Source organism: Mizuhopecten yessoensis, unplaced genomic scaffold (assembly GCF_002113885.1).
Source record: "Mizuhopecten yessoensis strain PY_sf001 unplaced genomic scaffold, ASM211388v2 scaffold4805, whole genome shotgun sequence".
Classification (NCBI taxonomy): Eukaryota; Metazoa; Mollusca; class Bivalvia; order Pectinida; family Pectinidae; genus Mizuhopecten; species Mizuhopecten yessoensis.
The window spans coordinates 1,093,268-1,115,229 of record NW_018405730.1 but is presented as its reverse complement, the minus strand read 5'-3'; the positions used below and the strand labels follow the sequence as shown (position 1 = coordinate 1,115,229).

General features: G+C 37.8%; 1 protein-coding gene across 6 annotated transcripts in view; it reads left to right on the top strand.

Annotated features, from left to right (window-relative positions):
• The window catches only part of LOC110449732 (polypeptide N-acetylgalactosaminyltransferase 5-like), a 211,184-nt gene that overhangs the window by 175,927 nt on the left and 13,295 nt on the right, over window positions 1-21,962 (top strand). For all 6 annotated transcript variants that reach the window (XM_021496784.1, XM_021496787.1, XM_021496786.1 and 3 more), the window contains 2 exons: window positions 15,319-15,436; window positions 21,034-21,219. In XM_021496784.1, the coding sequence (XP_021352459.1) occupies window positions 15,319-15,436; window positions 21,034-21,219 (304 nt within the window). The remainder of the gene's footprint in view (window positions 1-15,318; window positions 15,437-21,033; window positions 21,220-21,962) is intronic.

Here is a 21,962-nt window from a genome sequence, read left to right as displayed (position 1 = left end):
TGCTAGTCTTGTTTTCTCCGGGTTAAAACCTGTGATGGTAGTCTCGTTCTCTCTTGGGTAGAGCTTGTGATAATAGTCTTGTTCTCTTCTGGCTAGAGCTTGTGATAGTAGTCGCGTTCACTCCTGGGTAGAGCTGGTGATGGAAGTCTCGTTCCCTCCTGGCGTGAGCTTGTGATGGTAGTCTTGTTCTCTCCTGTGTAGAACTTGTGATGATAGTCTTGTTTTCTCCTGGCTAGAGCTTGTGATGGTAGTCTTGTTCTCTCCTGGCTAGAGCTTGTGATGGTAGTCTTGTTCTCTCCTGTGTAGAGCTTGTGATGGTAGTCTTGTTTTCTCCTGGCTAGAGCTTGCGATGGTAGTCTTGTTCTCTCCTGGCTAGAGCTTGTGATGGTAGTCTTGTTCTTTCCTGGGTAGAACTTGTGATGGTAGTCTTGTTCTCTCCTGGGTAGAACTTGTGATGGTAGTCTTGTTTTCTCCTTGATAGAGCTTGTGATACTAGTCTTGTTTTCTCCGGGTTAAAACCTGTGATGGTAGTCTCGTTCTCTCCTGGCTAGAACTTGTGATGGTAATCTCGTCCTCTCTGGCCGAATTTGTGATGATATACTATTTCACCTGCAGTAATGAAATTTGGTATTCAAGGACATCTTGGGATGGCGGAGTACAGAGTGCAAGAATTAGGTCACTGTGACCTTTGACTTGACCTCTGACCTCAACATTTGAAAAAGTTTGTCCAGGGCATATTTCCTTTACTATTTCACCTGGAGTTACCAGATTTGATGTACAAGGACATCTTGGGATGGCAGAGTACAGGAAGTAGGTCACTATGACCTCACTCTGACTTATGCTTCCTTACGTAAGTGTACTGTTTGTTAAATATAGAAATAATCACTGTTGGGGGACTATGAATTTTATGTTGCCTTGCAGTACTTTGCCTTGTACTTGTGACAAAATTATTACTGCTGTCTTTGTTTTTTTCATTGCAAAAACATATAGACACCATTATGTTAATAAATATCAGAGGATGAAGTTGCTGGTGGGAGACATACCAATGTACTGTTATATATAAGCATACATTAGGGGATTTGTATTGTTCGTGATGTCATTGTTAGACTTGATACTATACAGTTATTATATGGGTGTGAGGGAAATAGCCCGAAATACCCATAAAATAACTGTTTTAGGATACCAACAGCAAAATTATTCCATTTCTTTTGTAAAGATACATGAAATAAAGCAAAAATTTGAATGCAGGTTAACTAGCTCATTCAGGGTAAAAACTAAATAGGTCTAATGACTATTTTCTTGAAAGAGGTTATTTTGAATATTATTTCTATTTTCTACTTTTGTATAGTGTGAAAAAGAAGAAAGGTATAATAATTCAGCCTATTAAACAGTTAGCTCTGTTTTAGTTGATACTGACCAGGCTAAACATCTTCATAAAATGTCAATGTTCCCTTTATGTGTTTATAACAACTTTATGATGACTTTGTATATCAACTTATTTACTTACTCACTACTTTGTGTCAGTAATGCTACATGAGATATTAGTTCAACATTTGCGGACAAAAGGAAACATCGTCTTTCAAAATATCATTAATATAACATATTGATGATAGATGTGGATGTAGCACCCAGTATATTGGGCCTGTGAGAGATTAGCATAGGGCAGATAGCGATGGATGTAGCACCTAGTGAATTGGGCCGTGGAGCGATGGGCGTAGGGCAGATAGCGATGGATGTAGCGCCTAGTGTGTTGGGCCTGGGAAAGATCAGCATAGGGCAGATAGCGATGGATGTAGCACCTAGTGTATTGGGCCTGGGAGAGATCAGCATAAGGCAGATAGCGATGGATGTAGCGCCTAGTTATTGGGCCTGGGAGAGATCAGCATAGGGCAGATAGCGATGGATGTAGCGCCTAGTGTATTTGGCCTGAGAGAGATCAGCATAGGGCAGATAGCGATGGACGTAGCACCCAGTATATTGGGCCTGGGAGAGATCGGCATAGGGTAGATAGCGATGGATGTAGTGCTTAGTGAATTGGGCCGTGGAGCGATGGGCGTAGGGCAGATAGCGATGGACGTAGCACCCAGTATATTGGGTCTGGGAGAGATCAGCATAGGGTAGATAGCGATGGATGTAGTGCTTAGTGAATTGGGCCGTGGAGCGATGGGCGTAGGGCAGATAGCGATTGGCGTAGCACCCAACATGTTTGGCCTGGGAGAGATTGGTGTAGGGCAGCAGGCGATAGATGCAGTGCCCAGGGTATTGGGCTGTGGAGCAATAGGCGTAGGGCAGATAGCGATTGGCGTAGCACCCAACATATTGGGCCTGGGAGAGATCGGCATAGGGCAGATAGCGAGTGCACTTGCCCAGCATATTAAGCCCGGGGGTAATGGGCATAGGGCAGATAGCGATGTATGTAGTGCCCAGTGAGCAGTGGAAACAGCGCTCAGCGTATTGGGTCTAGGAGCAATGGACAAACGGCAGTGAGCAGTGGAAACAGAGCTCAGCGGATTGGGTCTAGGAGCAATGGATATAGGGCAGTGAGCAGTGGAAACAGAGCTCAGCGTATTGGGTCTAGGAGCAATGGACATACGGCAGTGAGCAGTGGAAACAGAGCTCAGCGTACTGGGTCAAGGAGCAATGGATATAGGGCAGTGAGCAGTGGAAACAGAGCTCAGCGTATTGGGCCTGGCGATCCCATTGGCCTGTGTACCACCACACACCCGTGCCACCACACACCCATGCTATTAGTGATTTATAAACCAATAAACATGTCATCAATTACACTTTGCTCCATCAGTTTAGAGACTGTCAGTGTGTATTCACTAAAAGAGCTAGGCTGTCTTTAACGGTTTGGTACGTCAAACTCCACACCATTTATAGGAAATGCTGGCATTGTGGTTTATCAGAACTGACTAAAATCTAACTAACCCTTGTTTGGATAGGAAACAATCAGTTGGAAATTGATAATGACAGAAAAATTGGTAGTCATGGTAACTATGAAAAATTGTTAGTTTAGAATCTCGCTTAAGATATATGAGGTAACATGCTATATTATGTAATCTTCTGGTGTACATCACTTTGGTGGAGTGGTGTGTAGTTTATTATTTTAATCTTTGTACCACGGGAACACAGCCAGGAGCAAGATAACCCTCATGGTGAGAGCTAGAAAAGTATCGATAAGAATTATGGATTTAATTAACGTTTTTCCTTCACCCCTATCTTCAATTTACTAGACATTTGAAAAATTCATGAAATTTTACAGCTGTATAAAAGAGGGTAGGAGGACAAACATGTTGAGGTAAGGTGTGAGGTGTATGTATATATAGAGCTATGATCAAACATCAGTCCTCGTCAGCTCTATCACCTTTTCTTTTGCTGTTTTAAAAGTAAAATTGATTTCTATGGGGGCAAAGTTCCTTGTTTCGTTTCCGTGGTAATGTGCTGGAGACCTGTCTCGTAGTGTTAAGTTATTTTACTTTTAAATCAATAACTCGACTTGGATATCTGTGATCTGTAATGGAGCTTCCTGCCTCACACCTGCTCACAGATGGTTTCTCCGGGGGGTCCTAAAATAGCCATGTTAGCAGCTCTCTTATCTACAGCCCTATAGGGAACCACGCGGCTCCCTTGGAAAGTCTCACTCAGCCCATACAAGCCAGTTTTTATCTTCACGTCTTCCTAACCATTTATGGATGGGAAAAATTTTGACACCTACAGTCAAGAAATGACAATATTTCGCTGTTTTGCTAATCGACATGTTTCAAGTCTACACCAGAAGGCTACAGAGACGATGTCCAACTAGTGAGGATTGGTTATCATTTATATACAATAGAGTGAGAGTATTCTCAAATAGAATCTACACACTTCAGACATAAGTGTTCATTGTCAACTTTTCCATAAAATGCTAATAGTCTAGAATAGCTTAAAGAAGTTTGACTAGATTTGGTATGGAACATGGTTGGGCCAAGGAACTCTACATTTTAAAAACAGGATGTAGCACCCCTTCCCTTAAGGTAGAGTGGAAGTGTCCAATAAGGAAAAAACAGGTGTATCTGTAGAAATCCTGTAGACCCTCTGGACCCGATAGATCTGTGTTGACTGGATAAGTCAGTTGATAATCACTACTGGTGAGCAAAGGTATATGTTGTCATTATTGTAGATATAGTTTTCAGGAATATTATCTTCACTAAATAATGGGAATCTCACTTGGTACATAGATACAAAGATTTTATTCAACAAAAGTAGGATTTTACAATCCTTTGACAGTAATCTCTAAGTGTACTGAAGAAAAAAGGCCTTTAAAAAGATGTGACGATTCTGCACTTGCTCTATGTGTTATGAACCCAGTTGGAAATTGATTTTCTATCAAAGACTTTTGTTCATAATTGACATTTGCGGGCAAAGAATGTGACACTATCGATGTCTATATGCTTGTACAATGGAACACCATCCTCAAAATTTATGTTCAGGTCTCATATTGAAGGGGAGACAACTGAAATGTGAGTTATAACTAGATTGCATTTCAAGGGAGTCATCTGTTACAGGATTATGTCTAGACTCATAATGTAAGTGACGCAAGGGGAGACAACTTTGACATAATTTTTATATATTTATGAAAGGGGAGACACCTGTGACATGATTTATATAAAGATGTGTAAGGGGAGACAATTGTGACATGATTTATATATAGATCTGTAAGGGGAGACAACTGTGACCTGATATATATATAGATATGTAAGGGGAGAAAATTGTGACATGATTTATATATGGATCTGTAAGGGGAGACCTTTGTGACATGATTTATATATAGATCTGTAAGGGGAGACAACTGTGACCTGATATATATATAGATATGTAAGGGGAGAAAATTGTGACATGATTTATATATGGATCTGTAAGGGGAGACCTTTGTGACATGATTTATATATTGATCTGTAAGGGGAGACAACTGTGACATGATTTATATATTGATCTGTAAGGGGAGACAACTGTGACATGATTTATATATGGATCTGTAAGGGGAGAAAATTGTGACATGATTTATATATGGATCTGTAAGGGGAGACCTTTGTGACATGATTTATATATTGATCTGTAAGGGGAGACAACTGTGACATGATTTATATATTGATCTGTAAGGGGAGACAACTGTGACATGATTTATATATGGATCTGTAAGGGGAGAAAATTGTGACATGATTTATATATGGATCTGTAAGGGGAGACCTTTGTGACATGATTTATATATTGATCTGTAAGGGGAGACAACTGTGACATGATTTATATATTGATCTGTAAGGGGAGACAACTGTGACATGATTTATATATGGATCTGTAAGGGGAGAAAATTGTGACATGATTTATATATGGATCTGTAAGGGGAGACCTTTGTGACATGATTTATATATTGATCTGTAAGGGGAGACAACTGTGACATGATTTATATATTGATCTGTAAGGGGAGACAACTGTGACATGATTTATATATGGATCTGTAAGGGGAGAAAATTGTGACATGATTTATATATGGATCTGTAAGGGGAGACCTTTGTGACATGATTTATATATTGATCTGTAAGGGGAGACAACTGTGACATGATTTATATATTGATCTGTAAGGGGAGACAACTGTGACATGATTTATATATGGATCTGTAAGGGGAGAAAATTGTGACATGATTTATATATGGATCTGTAAGGGGAGACCTTTGTGACATGATTTATATATAGATCTGTAAGGGGAGACAAATGTGACATGATTTATATATTGATCTGTAAGGGGAGACAACTGTGACATGATTTATATATTGATCTGTAAGGGGAGACAACTGTGACATGATTTATATATGGATCTGTAAGGGGAGAAAATTGTGACATGATTTATATATGGATCTGTAAGGGGAGACCTTTGTGACATGATTTATATATAGATCTGTAAGGGGAGACAAATGTGACATGATTTATATATTGATCTGTAAGGGGAGACAACTGTGACATGATTTATATATTGATCTGTAAGGGGAGACAACTGTGACATGATTTATATATGGATCTGTAAGGGGAGAAAATTGTGACATGATTTATATATGGATCTGTAAGGGGAGACCTTTGTGACATGATTTATATATAGATCTGTAAGGGGAGACAAATGTGACATGATTTATATATTGATCTGTAAGGGGAGACAAATGTGACATGATTTATATATTGATCTGTAAGGGGAGACAACTGTGACATGATTTATATATTGATCTGTAAGGGGAGACAACTGTGACATGATTTATATATGGATCTGTAAGGGGAGACAACTGTGACATGATTTATATATGGATCTGTAAGGGGAGACAATTGTGACATGATTTATATATGGATCTGTAAGGGGAGACAATTGTGACATGATTTATATATAGATCTGTAAGGGGAGACAACTGTGACATGATTTATATACTGATCTGTAAGGGGAGACAACTGTGACATGATTTATATATTGATCTGTAAGGGGAGACAACTGTGACATGATTTATATATGGATCTGTAAGGGGAGACAACTGTGACATGATTTATATATGGATCTGTAAGGGGAGACAATTGTGACATGATTTATATATGGATCTGTAAGGGGAGACAATTGTGACATGATTTATATATTGATCTGTAAGGGGAGACAACTGTGACATGATTTATATATGGATCTGTAAGGGGAGACAACTGTGACATGATTTATATATGGATCTGTAAGGGGAGACAATTGTGACATGATTTATATATGGATCTGTAAGGGGAGACAATTGTGACATGATTTATATATAGATCTGTAAGGGGAGACAACTGTGACATGATTTATATACTGATCTGTAAGGGGAGACAACTGTGACATGATTTATATATTGATCTGTAAGGGGAGACAACTGTGACATGATTTATATATGGATCTGTAAGGGGAGAAAATTGTGACATGATTTATATATGGATCTGTAAGGGGAGACAATTGTGACATGATTTATATATAGATCTGTAAGGGGAGACAACTGTGACATGATTTATATACTGATCTATAAGGGGAGACAACTGTGACATGATTTATATATTGATCTGTAAGGGGAGACAACTGTGATATTATTTATATATAGATCTGTAAGGGGAGACAACTATGACATGATTTATATATGGATCTGTAAGGGGAGACAACTGTGACATGATTTATATATGGATCTGTAAGGGGAGACAATTGTGACATGATTTATATATGGATCTGTAAGGGGAGACAATTGTGACATGATTTATATATGGATCTGTAAGGGGAGACAACTGTGACATGATTTATGATGTAAGTCGGAAACACAAGAGGATTAGGAAGATATGATATTGCTTGCATGGTTGTTTTTGTGTACAGGGTACAGTAAAATGAATTTTATGGCTGATATAAAACTTGTGTAGAAGTTAGCCTCTGACATTTGATCGGTCGCCTCTTGTGTCAGTAGTAGCTGTATGTCAGCACCACATTGTGATAATGGCTGTACGGCACACAATTTCCTCAGAAATCTTTGTCTTTGATTCAGGTTTTCCGAATGAAGCTCTATTGTACGGATATCACAAAGACAGGAATGTCGAAAGGGACTTCCTGTGCCACGCTCGCTGTATGATTTATTAATTAGCTAGCTCAATAGATTGGAGCGCTGTGTGGCGGAGATTTACAGGGGCGAGATCAACCTGTAAACCATATATAGGCTTCCACGGCACTGCCACTAACATGGATAATTGATTTACGATTCAAATCCGTCCAGGAAATTGTGGGAAATTAGAGGAGTTTTTTGTCTGTAGCCCCACATGTCTACAAGAATGGATATAGGAATGATTGACAGAAGACATGGATGTGATGTCTGTGGGAAAGGTCAGTTGGTGTCATGAGGTGGGAAAACAATAGTTAGTGTCTGGAGGTGGGAGAGGTCAGTTGGTGTCACGAGGGGGGGAAAAAATTGTTGGTGTCTGGAGGTTGGAGAGGTTAGTTGGTGTCACGAAGTGGGGAAAAATTAGTTGGTGTCTGGAGGTGGGAGAGGTCAGTTAGTGTCACGAGGTGGGAAAAAATCAGTTTTTGTCATGACATTGGAAAAATTAGTAGGTGTCTGGAGGTGGGAGAGGTCAGTTAGTGTCAGGAGATGGGAAAAAAATAGTTTTTGGCTGGAGGTGGGAGAGGTCATGTTAATGTCACAAAGCGGAAAAAAATAGTTTGTGTCTTAAGACGAGAGGGGTCAGTTACTGTAGGTTGGAAAAATTATAGGGGTTATCTGGAAAATTTAAGTAAAAAAGGCATACATATCAGCTAATGCATATTAATATATTGATCTTACATGCAGTTTATGTACAACATGTCAGGATCAAAGGGCACTAGAGACCATACAAAAAGTTACACCCACAGCACTCAAATATTGAAATTAAGCAAGTTTTGTATCTTAAAAGTACGTAAGTCTGCCAGAATGTGGTATCAGCACCATCGATCAATACTTGATAAAACAGAATATAAAAAATACTGGATGGTGCAAACAAGATTTTAATAAGGCTGTGATGTCACTAATTGACTTTTATGTCTTTTTTTGGTATTCTTTTTTAAACCCAGTGTAGAGGATAAATGCACAGATCAATCCTATATCTTAAAATAAACTTAACTACAACTGCATGTAATCTATATCACTTAAAATTGGCTGTAATCTATATCACTTAAAACTGGCTGTAATCTATATCACTTAACACTGGCTGTGATCTATATAACTTAGAACTGGCTGTAATTTATATCACTTAAAACTGGCTGTAATCTATATCACTTAAAATTGGCTGTAATCTATATCACTTAACACTGGCTGTGATCTATATAACTTAGAACTGGCTGTAATCTATATCGCTTAAAACTGGCTGTAATCTATATCACTTAAAACTGGCTGTAATCTATATCACTTAAAACTGGCTGTAATATATATCACTTAAAACTGGCTGAGTGTTTTTTTCCAAGCATAATGGCTTAATCAGGTATATGTAGATCATAATATAAGATAAGAGATAATAGTATTGTAAAATAGATTGTCATCGAGATATCACCCTTTGGGAGCAAGGTAGGTTGGGCTATTTATAGTAAGGCATATTATGTGCACTGTCAGTTGATGTAGGTGGGTAATAGAAAATATTAAACATTCATTATTGTGTTGTAGAATATACATTATAAGTGTTTTGATGTGTGGTCCTGAAGTATGGATGTGAATATAGGGATTTGACAGTCCTCGCACATCACCATTCAGTGATGAGCTTGTCTACTGTCTTGTTCAGAAGGGGCTCCATGATGAGGGCATGTAGTTAGGGAGGTTGTTATGGGGGGCTGGTGGCGTGTAGTGTTGGATACAAGGCTTGTATTGAAGGGGAGTTGGGCATGTAGTTGAGAAGGTTGTAATGAAGGGCTGGCGGCATGAGGTGTTGGATGCCAGGCTTGTATTGAAGGGGAGTTAGGCATGTAGTGTCGGATGCCAGGCTAGTATTGAAGGGGAGTTAGGCATGTAGTGTTGGATGCCAGGCTTGTATTGAAGGGGAGTTAGGCATGAAGTGTTGGATGCCAGGCTTGTATTGAAGGGGAGTTAGGCATGTAGTGTTGGGTGCCAGGCTTGTATTGAAGGGGAGTTAGGCATGAGCTGTTGGATGCCAGGCTTGTATTGAAGGGGAGTTCGGCATGTAGTGTCGGATGCCAGGCTTGTATTGAAGGGGAGTTAGGCATGAGGGGTTGGATGCCAGGCTTGTATTGAAGGGGAGTTAGGCATGAGGGGTTGGATGCCAGGCTTGTATTGAAGGGGAGTGGGGTATGGAGTGTTGGATGCCAGGCTAGTATTGAAGGGGAGTGGGGGCATGTAGTGTTGGATGCCAGGCTTGTATTGAAGGGGAGTTAGGCATGAGGTGTTGGATGCCAGGCTTGTATTGAAGGGGAGTTAGGCATGTAGTGTTGGATGCCAGGCTAGTATTGAAGGGGAGTGGGGGCATGAAGTGTCGTATACAAGACTGGTATTGAAGGGGGTAGGGGTCATGTAGTTGAGGAGGTTGTAATGGGGGGCTAGCATGAAGTATGGGACGCAGGGCTTGTATTGAAGGGGGAGGGGGCATGTAGTGTGGGACGCAAGGCTTGTATTGAAGGAGGTAGGGGGCATATAGTGTGGGACGCAATGCTTGTATTGAAGGGGTAGGGGGCATATAGTGTGGGACGCAAGGCTTGTATTGAAGGGGGGTGGGGGCATATAGTGTTGGATGCCAGGCTTGTATTGAAGGGGGAGGGGGCATGTAGTGTGGGACGCAAGGCTTGTATTGAAGGGGGGGGGGGCATGTAGTGGGGGACGCAAGGCTTGTATTGAAGGAGGTAGGGGGCATATAGTGTGGGACTCAATGCTTGTATTGAAGGGGGAGGGGGCATGTAGTGTGGGACGCAAGGCTTGTATTGAAGGGGGTAGGGGGCATATAGTGTGGGACGCAATGCTTGTATTGAAGGGGGGGGGGGCATGTAGTGTGGGACGCAAGGCTTGTATTGAAGGGGGAGGGGGGCATGTAATGTGGGACACAAGGCTTGTATTGAAGTGGGTTGGGGCATTTAGTTAGGTGATTGGAATGGAGGGCTGGCAGCATGTAGCGTTGGATACAAGGCTAGTTTTGAAAGGGTTTGGGGAGCATGTAATGGGGGATGAGGTTAGGTTGGGTTGGGAGTGTGTGGTGGTGGTGGTGGTGGTGGGGTTATAATGATAGTTAAGTGATGTAATTTCAGTTATTTTTTTAAATGGCATCCTCCTGTTATTATGTGTGTTGGTTGTATTCTGGTCTGTTACTTTAAGGGTATCTTCTGATTTTCATGTTAGAATGGGCGAAATAATTCAGATTTAATCAAAATGAATTTCACAAGATATGAATTGAACCATACATATTCTAATGATTCACTTAACAATGATAAAACAATGGATTTCGAGTAATAGCAACTCTGGGCTGTGGAAGTGTTTAATTTACAGACTTGATTACCAGCTGACGTTCTGAAGGAAAAAGATTGGACTAATAAAACTGGTAAATTTTCAACTTATGTCATTAGCAGGGATTTCCGATGATAAAAATTAAATCAATATGACAAATTAGGGTATCCAATGACTTGTACTCTTACAAACAGTGTTATGGGCTACGTCGGGCGCGTTCTTACAGTGTTACGGGCTACGTCGGGCGTGTTCTTACGTTTTACTATAGGGCATTGCATTCAATGTTAAATTGAGCGAGTACATATTGGCAGAATTGTTTTTTTTTTATCATTTGCTGCAGTATTTGTTAAAGTCGGAAAGAAGTATTGCCGGGCTCATTATGCAATCAAGTTTTCTGCTAATGTGTTGTGAAGTCCACGTAATCCCGAGAGGCCATTCATTGTTGACGAGGGTTGTAGGCCTGAAAAACACTTGTTAGAAATATTTCTAAATTCAATTGAAAAACATGTCCATTAGAGCTAGAAATCTTTCTTGCTTTTCCTCCAAATTCTCAACACGTCAAAAGCAATCATTGATACAAGTATTTAAGAATAGCTTGACCCATTTCTCATAATAAGGCTTACAGTGCTTTATAGCAGATGTGATAGCATCTATTACAAAACGTGGCGTTGTGATAGCAGCTATCACAAAACATGGCATTATGATAACTTCTATCACAAAATGTGGCGTTATAAAAACATCTATCACAAAACATGGCGTTACGATAACTTCTATCACAAAACATGGCATTATGATAACTTCTATCACAAAATGTGGCGTTATGATAACATCTATTACAAAATGTGGCATTATGATAAAATCTATAACAAAATGTGGCATTATGATAAAATCTATAACAAAATGTGGCATTATGATAACTTCTATCACAAAACATGGTGTTATGATAACTTCTATCACAAAACGTGGCATTTTGATAACATCTATCACAAACATGGTATTATGATAACATCTATTACAAAATGTGGCATTATGATAAAATCTATTACAAAATGTGGCATTATGATAACATCTATCACAAACATGGTATTATAATAACATCTATTACAAAATGTAGCATTATGATAAAATCTATTACAAAATGTGGCATTATGATAACATCTATCACAAACATGGTATTATGATAACATCTATTACAAAATGTAGCATTATGATAACATCTATTACAAAATGTGGCATTATAACATCTATCACAAACATGGTATTATGATAAAATCTATTACAAAATGTGGCATTATGATAACATCTATCACAAACATGGTATTATGATAACATCTATTACAAAATGTAGCATTATGATAAATTCTATCACAAAACATAGCGCTATGATAACATCTATCACAAAACATAGCGTTATGATAACTTCTATCACAAATGTAACTTCATGATAACATCGTTACACACTCCATAGGGACATCATCAAATTAAACCTTATACACTGTATAGGTAATAACAATACTTAGATCATCCATGTTATAAATTATGGTACGTTGGGGGGGGGGGATTTATACTGATTGTAATTAAGATCAAGTGATACTGAATTGTCCTGATTATTCAGGTGTTGGACAGATTGGGTGCAAGGGTCGAGGAGAGTGTCACTTGTTCTTTTTCGAAATATGTCTGTGGAAGTATTTAAAATTATATAAGACTGTGTATGAGAACAGAAGGCTGTTCCCTCCGATACAGTCCCCAGCATCAGTGTCTACCTCAGCATCGACCCATCAATACCAAGATATTAGTTGTGGCCATCATCGCCCAAATTAAATTTCCATCAGCTGATCTAATCTGAGCAGGACTTGATCAGGTCGTGGTGTAGCGTCTGCATACTAATAGCCCATGTACTCCAGCATGCAGAAGACTGGTGAACAGACCAGTCAGTCAATTGGTCAGTTGACTGGTACAAATATAGACTGGTCAGTAGACTTGTAAAAAGACCGGCCAGTAGACTGGTAAATAGACCGGCCAGTAGACTGGTAAATAGACCGGTCAGTTGATTGGTCAGTAGACTGGTATGTAGACTGGTCAGTCAATTGGTCATTAGACTGGTACATACACCGGTCAGTTGATTGGTCAGTAGACTGGTATGTAGACAGGTCAGTCAATTGGTCATTAGACTGGTACATAGACCGGCCAGTTGATTGGTCAGTAGATCTGTATCAGGCAATTGGTCATTAGACTGGTACATAGACCGGTCAGTTGATTGGTCAGTAGATCTGTATCAGTCAATTGGTCATTAGACTGGTACATAGACTGGTCAGTTTATTAGTCAGTATCCTGGTAAATAGACTGGTCAGTTGATTGGTCAGTAGGCTGGTACATAGACCGGTCAGTTGATTAGTCAGTAGACTGGTAAATAGACTGATCAGTTGATTGGTCAGTAGGCTGGTACATAGACTGGCCAGTAGACTGGTATGTAGACTGGTCAGTCAATTGGTCAGTAGACTGGTACATAGACCGGTCAGTTGATTAGTCAGTAGACTGGTACATAGACCGGTCAGTTGATTAGTCAGTAGACTGGTACATAGACCGGTCAGTCGCTTAGTCAGTATGTAGACTCGTAAATAGACCAGTCAGTCAATTGGTCAGTAGATTGGTAAATAGACCAGTCAGTCAATTGGTCAGTAGACTGGTAAATAGACCGCTTAGTCAATTGGTCAGTAGACTGGTATATAGACCGGTCAATTGATTGGTCAGTAGATTTGTATCAGTCAATGGTCAGTAGACTTGTAAATAGACTGATCAGTTGATGGTCAGTAGATTTGTAAATAGACTGGTCAGCTGATAGATCAGTGGATTTGTCAGCAGACTTGTAAATAGACCTAGTCGAGGGAGTGCGCTATCCACTGTGCCAGCCAACCACCCATTATCTATTCATTCCAGAAATGAAGCACTACAACATCGCCCAAATTCTCATATATCTTTTCACAGGAAACTTTAGAGTTGTCCCTTGTATTTGTTTATTGAGATAGTTTCCACAAGTTTTGAAGAAGTACCTTATAAAAAAATATCTGTAACAAAAGGAGACTTTCTTTCCATAACACTGTGTGTTAGGGCCGGACATTTTATTTCTAGTCATCACTGAGGATATTTGGGTATATTCAGCCTGTAGATCAATGTCCATACTTGCCTCTGAGTGTAGGATGACATAACCATTGCTGCCACTAGTGCAGCAGTGGTACATTTTGCTTTTCCCATTTTGGAATTAAATTGTTCAGAAACCATTTCTGGAACACTGGTTCTATTTTGGAATTCTGGCTTGATTTGATGACACTGGTAAGGTGCCTCTAAGCCATGGTCGGTTTGAATGGAGTTATTATCACTTGAGCTTGTATACATGAATAACATCGTAGATCAAATGCTTTTTTCTCGGACTTCATTTGTACAACTGAAATTGTACAGTTTAAACCAGAACAGACTTTCATACCTGTGGTTAGAACAGAATCTATGTAATCAGTCGAAAAAGCTTTACATTTTTTAACGTGATTCCATTCTGATCAGGAAAAATAACAGACAGATTTATTTTACCTAGAAATGCTGACATCAGTGACTTTCAATCTAGATCTTCACTATTGTTCTACTTGTATGAGAGGACAATCCATCAAATACTGTCCAGTCTCTCACATTTCTGTGAGATGTCACTTAAAAATAGCCCTTCAGTGACCATTTCATAATGTTTACTGCCTGTAATGCTACTTGTGTCGACAGACTATCTCAGCAACTGTCAAATACTGTGAAGTGGAAATTTCACGTGTGTAAATGCTTGTGTTTTTCACTTTGAGAAAACTAGCTCAAAAATGTCCACATGTGACTACTTATTTATATAGATTATAGTCATATAGAATATATAGATTATAGTCATATAGAATACATAGATCATGGTCATATAGAATATATAGATCATAGTCATATAGAATATATAGATTATAGTCATATAGAATATATAGATCAGTCATATAGAATATATAGATCATAGTCATATAGAATATATAGATCATAGTCATATAGATTATATAGATCATAGTCATATAGAATATATAGATTATAGTCATATAGAATATATAGATTTGATCTATATATCTATATAGCGGACGATCTGAAAAATTTGTTTTTATTCTAGATTATAGTTATATAGAATATATAGATTATAGTCATATAGAATATATAGATTATAGATGAGTTCTGATTGGCTGTGTAGGCATTCAGAGGACAGTTATAAACTTCCTGATGTTGTGTTATATATGGAATATTGTCTGTGATGTCTCTGTTTCTATATTTACAGATCCCCCACAATGGCCGGAGGACTATTCTCCATCAGTCGTGAATACTTTACCAAAATCGGTACCTACGACCCAGGAATGGATATTTGGGGTGGAGAGAACCTGGAAATGTCCTTCAGAGTGAGTATACATACATCGAAAACCAACATGGCTGCCAGACAGTACTACAGATGTTGAAATCATCTGTTCAGTTAATCATATATGGGGCTTTATATAGCATCATGATGTACCATATCTATGTGCAGTGGAACCAGGTGATATTATGGTGATTCTGGAATGAAGGTTTGCATATATATATATATGTTCCATACTTCGGGATATTATGGCGTTGCTAATACTAGTTATGGTTGTTACAGGTAATTCAGAGTCCTAGTAATGTACAAGGCTACATTTGAGAGATAAACTGTATCAGATTTTGAAAAACCTCTTTATCTTATAATCAAACTTTGATTCCATAATAATATACAACATTTGATATAGCGCCCTATCTAGCTAACATAAGCCACTCTAAAGTGCTTTACAGTACATAGATATACAATTAATACAATTAGGATATACATAGTATTTGGTTGCTTAAGATTTATCACATATCTTGGATGATAGGATATGGATACCCCATTTATCTTAAAAAATATTCATTGTTAAAAGAAATGACATAAGTGAGACTACCTGTATCGCCAGAAGGTAATATCCTACCAGTGTCATAAAAGCTACGCACCTTACTGTCTTTATTGTCTTTATTGAGGTGTATGGTTTACTTGTTAAAGGAATAACTATTGTCTGTATTGGGGTGTATGGTTTACTTGTTAAAGGAATTACTATTGTCTTTATTGGGGTGTATGGGTTACTTGTTAAAGGAATTACTATTGTCTTTATGGGGGTGTATGGTTTACTTGTTAGAGGAATTACTATTGTCTTTATTGGGGTGTATTTGATATAGCGCCCTATCTAGCTAACATAAGCCACTCTAAAGTGCTTTACAGTACATAGATATACAATTAATACAATTAGGATATACATAGTATTTGGTTGCTTAAGATTTATCACATATCTTGGATGATAGGATATGGATACCCCATTTATCTTAAAAAATATTCATTGTTAAAAGAAATGACATAAGTGAGACTACCTGTATCGCCAGAAGGTAATATCCTACCAGTGTCATAAAAGCTACGCACCTTACTGTCTTTATTGTCTTTCTTGAGGTGTATGGTTTACTTGTTAAAGAAATAACTATTGTCTGTATTGGGGTGTATGGTTTACTTGTTTAAGGAATTACTATTGTCTGTATTGGGGTGTATGGTTAACTTGTTAAAAGAATTACTATTGTCTTTATTGGGGGGTATGGTTTACTTGATAAAGGAATTACTATTGTCTGTATTGGGGTGTATGGTTAACTTGTTAAAAGAATTACTATTGTCTTTATTGGGGTGTATGGGTTACTTGTTAAAGGAATTACTATTGTCTTTATGGGGGTGTATGGTTTCCTTGTTAAAGGAATTACTATTGTCTTTATTGGGATGTATGGTTTACTTGTTAAAGGAATTACTATTGTCTGTATTGGGGTGTATGGTTAACTTGTTAAAAGAATTACTATTGCCTTTATTGGGGGGTATGGTTTACTTGTTAAAGGAATTACTATTGTTTTTATTGGGGTGTATGGTTACTTGTTTAAGGAATTACTGTTGTGTTTATTGGGGTGAAAGGTTTACTTGTTAAAGGAATTATTATTGTCTTTATTGGGGTGTATGGTTACTTGTTAAAGGAATTACTATTGTCTTTATGGGGGTGTATGGTTTACTTGTTAGAGGAATTACTATTGTCTTTATTGGGGTGTATGGTTTTCTTGTTAAAGGAATTACTATTGTCTTTATTGGGATGTATGGTTTACTTGTTAAAGGAATTACTATTGTCTGTATTGGGGTGTATGGTTAACTTGTTAAAAGAATTACTATTGTCTTTATTGGGGTGTATGGTTTTCTTGTTAAAGGAATTACTATTGTCTTTTTTGGGGGGTATGGTTTACTTGTTAAAGGAATTACTATTGTCTTTATGGGGGTGTATGGTTTACTTGTTAAAGGAGTTACTATTGTCTTTATTGGGGTGTATGGTTACTTGTTTAAGGAATTACTGTTGTGTTTATTGGGGTGAAAGGTTTACTTGTTAAAGGAATTATTATTGTCTTTATTGGGGTGTATGGTTACTTGTTAAAGGAATTACTATTGTCTTTATGGGGGTGCATGGTTTACTTGTTAAAGGAATTACTATTGTCTTTATGGGGGTGTATGGTTTACTTGTTAAAGGAATTCCTATTGTCTTTATTGGGGTGTATGGTTACTTGTTAAAGGAATTACTATTGTCTTTATGGGGGTGTATGGTTTACTTGTTAGAGGAATTACTATTGTCTTTATTGGGGTGTATTTGATATAGCGCCCTATCTAGCTAACATAAGCCACTCTAAAGTGCTTTACAGTACATAGATATACAATTAATACAATTAGGATATACATAGTATTTGGTTGCTTAAGATTTATCACATATCTTGGATGATAGGATATGGATACCCCATTTATCTTAAAAAATATTCATTGTTAAAAGAAATGACATAAGTGAGACTACCTGTATCGCCAGAAGGTAATATCCTACCAGTGTCATAAAAGCTACGCACCTTACTGTCTTTATTGTCTTTCTTGAGGTGTATGGTTTACTTGTTAAAGAAATAACTATTGTCTGTATTGGGGTGTATGGTTTTCTTGTTAAAGGAATTACTATTGTCTTTTTTGGGGGGTATGGTTTACTTGTTAAAGGAATTACTGTTGTCTGTATTGGGGTGTATGGTTTACTTGTTAAAGGAATCACTATTGTCTTTATTGGGGTGTATGGTTTACTTGTTAAAGGAATTACTTTTGTCTTTATTGGGGTGTATGGTTTACTTGTTAAAAGAATTACAATCCTTCAGATCACATGTACATTGTGTTTTTGGGGTGTATGGTTTACTTGTTAAAAGNCAATCTGCCCATATAGCTGAGCTTGACGTTTGACATTTGGACTTCAAAAAGAATCGCAAGGAAGCAAAATATACATTTTACATGTACTATGATGTGATGTGTTTCCTTCCACCTCCATATTTGCTGGGCTAACAGAAATGTAATTACCGGTGCAATACTCATTTGTTAGCTTTGATTTGTTTTATTTCACCTTATATACCTTCTCCATCAAGAGCCAGGGTCAAAGTCAGAGATCCACTTTGTCTTTGACCTTTGGACCCAAATGACCTTGACCATTAACCCAGTGACCCTGATCTTTGGTCAGTTGACTTATTCTTTAATTCTGACCAACTTTGCTTCTTAATATCATAACAAAATGTTCATCAGTAAAAAATACAAAACTTGACCTTGACCCTTTGGACCCAGTAACCTTGAACTAAGGTCAGTTGACTCTGTGTTAAGTTCTGAACAACATTGCTTCATAATGTCATAACAAAATGTTCATCAGGGAAAAGGTACAAAATTTTAACCGTGACCTTGACCTTTGGTCAATTGACTCCTTGTTTAATTCTGAACAACATTGCTTCAAAGTGTCATAGCGAAATGTTCACCAGTGAAAAGTTACAAAATTTAACATTGACCTTTGACCCAATGACCTTGACCTTGACCTTTGGTCAGTTGACTCATTGTTTAATTCTGATAAACTTTGCTTCATCATGTCATAACAAAATGTTCATCAGTGAAAAGATGCAAAATTTGACCTTGACCTTTGACCTCAACTTTTTACCTCAGTGTGTCTCTTTGTTTAATTCCGAACAACTTTGCTTCATAATGTCATAGCGAAATGTTCACTAGTTAAAAGCTACAAAATTTGACCTTGACCCCTGACCCGATGACCTTGACCTTTTGTCAGTTGAATCCTGGTTTAATTCTGATCAACTTTGCTTCATAATGTCATAACAAAATGTTCATCAGTGAAAAAATGTAAAATTTGACCTTGACCTTTGACCTTGACTTTTTACCTCAATGTGTATTTTTATGAACTGAACATCTTGACCAAGTTTCATGTACATCGGTCAATAAATATTAAAGATATCAGCCAGGAACAAAATTTGTGGACAGACAGACAGACAGACAGACAGACAGAGTGATTACTATAGGGCACCCGTATCTCCGATACGGGGCCCCTAATTACAATCCTTCAGATCACATGTACATTGTGTTTTTGGGGTGTATGGTTTACTTGATAAAGGAATTACAATCCTTCAGATCACATGTACATCGTCTTTATTGGGGTGTATGGTTTACTTGATAAAGGAATTTCAATCCTTCAGATCACATGTACATTGTATTTTTGGAATACTGTAAGCATACATATTTCAGCAGAATCTTATCCTAACACTATTTGCACTTTAGATATGGCACTCAACCATGGGCACTCCAATTCAAGTTCCTGTACATTGTTTTCTATTTCCGTAATGCAGTAAACTTTGGAGTGCGATAAAATAAGTATGCTTTACCAGTGTGTCGTTCAGTTCGTGTCGGCTTTGGTTGATTCTGTCCTCACATCAAAATATATGGGAAAATTTGTTTTAAAATCTCCCAAAATTTCAAAGAATTATGCTTGACAACCTTAACTTGATGGGATTTTTCAACATTTCTGCAGACAGTGTTCAATTCAGATTGTTGTCAGCTCCTAGAGTGTATATTTAGATCTAAAAAAAACTTGTCTGCTGTGCCAACAGAAGAAATTGAAGGGGCTGTTTTATGCATCATGACAAGGGACAATTTAGAAGCAGAAAGAAATTAGTGAAACTTTGTCTTTGAATGAGATCTATTTTACAGAATAATGACCATCTTTCTTCAACATACACATGCAATGCAGATTTTTCTTGAATTCAATGGAGCAGTTTTACGGCAGCGAATGGGATATGTTACCGTAGCGACCAAACAAGAATAAACACAATTGCCCAATGAGAAGTAGAGAATGTTTCTTGTGGTTGGTTTTACTGTAACACAGGGACTGAAAGCACACGTCATACTAAATTTGTGGAAATATTTACGACCGCATGTCGAGAGGTCACAGGTCCTTACCCGTGGCCCCAGGGGGTACGGCAGCCATTTTTATAGTTCCACTCAGTGGTAATACACATATTTGTCTGACATTTCTTATAACACAGCCTTTAGCATGAGAGGAGACAATTTGACCAATTTACCAGGTCTTGCGTGTCTGAGCTTTTCATGAGGACACAATAGAATATAAAGATGGTCTGGGCTGACCTATATACACAGGTTTGCCCTGGTTATCTGTATTACAACTCTGTACCATAGCAATTGAGAACAGCAAGGAGGAGACCTCCAGTGTTTTTATTGGGTAGACAGTCAATGTATATTTTCCAATGTGACTAAGCAGAGAATGGGGAAGAGAGCCCTGAATTCTACAGGTATAATTTTTATAGTCCTTAATACTTGTATTCTTCCTGAAATTTGTGCCATTACAGTTGTATTGGCATCATCATAAGTTAATTCTTTTAAGATTTCTATTAAAAATATAAATTGAAAAATGTGCATGACATCTTTCTCGTCATTCAGGAAAGACTAAAGGTCACTATCCTGCTTCAAGGTCACAATTGACCTTGAAACTCCTGGACTTGTTTAATAATGTATTCACCCAACATATTAAGGTTTTGAACTTTGTGATGTCTAATTGACCTTTGACCTCTTAACCAGGTGTGGATGTGTGGAGGGACCTTGGAGATCATCCCCTGTTCACATGTTGGTCACATCTTCAGGAAACGCAGTCCATACAAGTGGAGGTCAGGGGTCAATGTGGTGAAGAAAAACTCAATCCGATTGGCCGAGGTCTGGATGGACGACTACAAAAACTATTATTATGAACGATTTAACAATGATCTAGTAAGTATAGAAACATCAATAATGTGGTAGTTTTAATAACAGAAATGTCACCAATGTGGTAGTTTTAATAACAGAAATGTCACCAATGTGGTAGTTTAAGTGAGCGGAATTATTAGGGATTTCCATTTCGGATGGAAATACCTATTGTTATTGTTAGGTTTTTCTTATTATTATTATTCTTATTCTTATTTCCAGAATTCTTGTGGACACTCTATCTCAAGAACAAATTAAGATGTCACGTTCATATTTCAGTATGTGGTAGCGTACAACTGAAACATACGGTGCGAACAAATTCATGATCATAATATCAAAGGTCAAGGTCACAGACCTAAAATACGATTTTTTAAAACATTTTTAGAACGATCATAACTTAATAAGCGTTCGTTGTTCTGCATGAACGTTATGTGGATCTTGTAGATCTTGGTCTGGGCTAACTTTTCCCTATGGCATGCTTTCAGAGAATATGTCAAGTTAAAAGCCTCGCTATGGGGTCAAATATAGGTCAAAAATAAAAATCTCAAATTGAGTTATATTTTTATTTCATCTTAAAGGGCATGTTCTAATGACGGTATACGTGAAAAATTTCAAAGTCATAGCTTCAAAAATGACGAAGATATGCCACTTTGAAAAATTCGTTTTCCCGCCAAAATTCAAAATTTCCAGCATTTTCCTCAAAACGCTTCTTCTCCTTCATTCAGACACATACAGAGTTGATATTTGCTACATTCATAGTATGTAGGCTT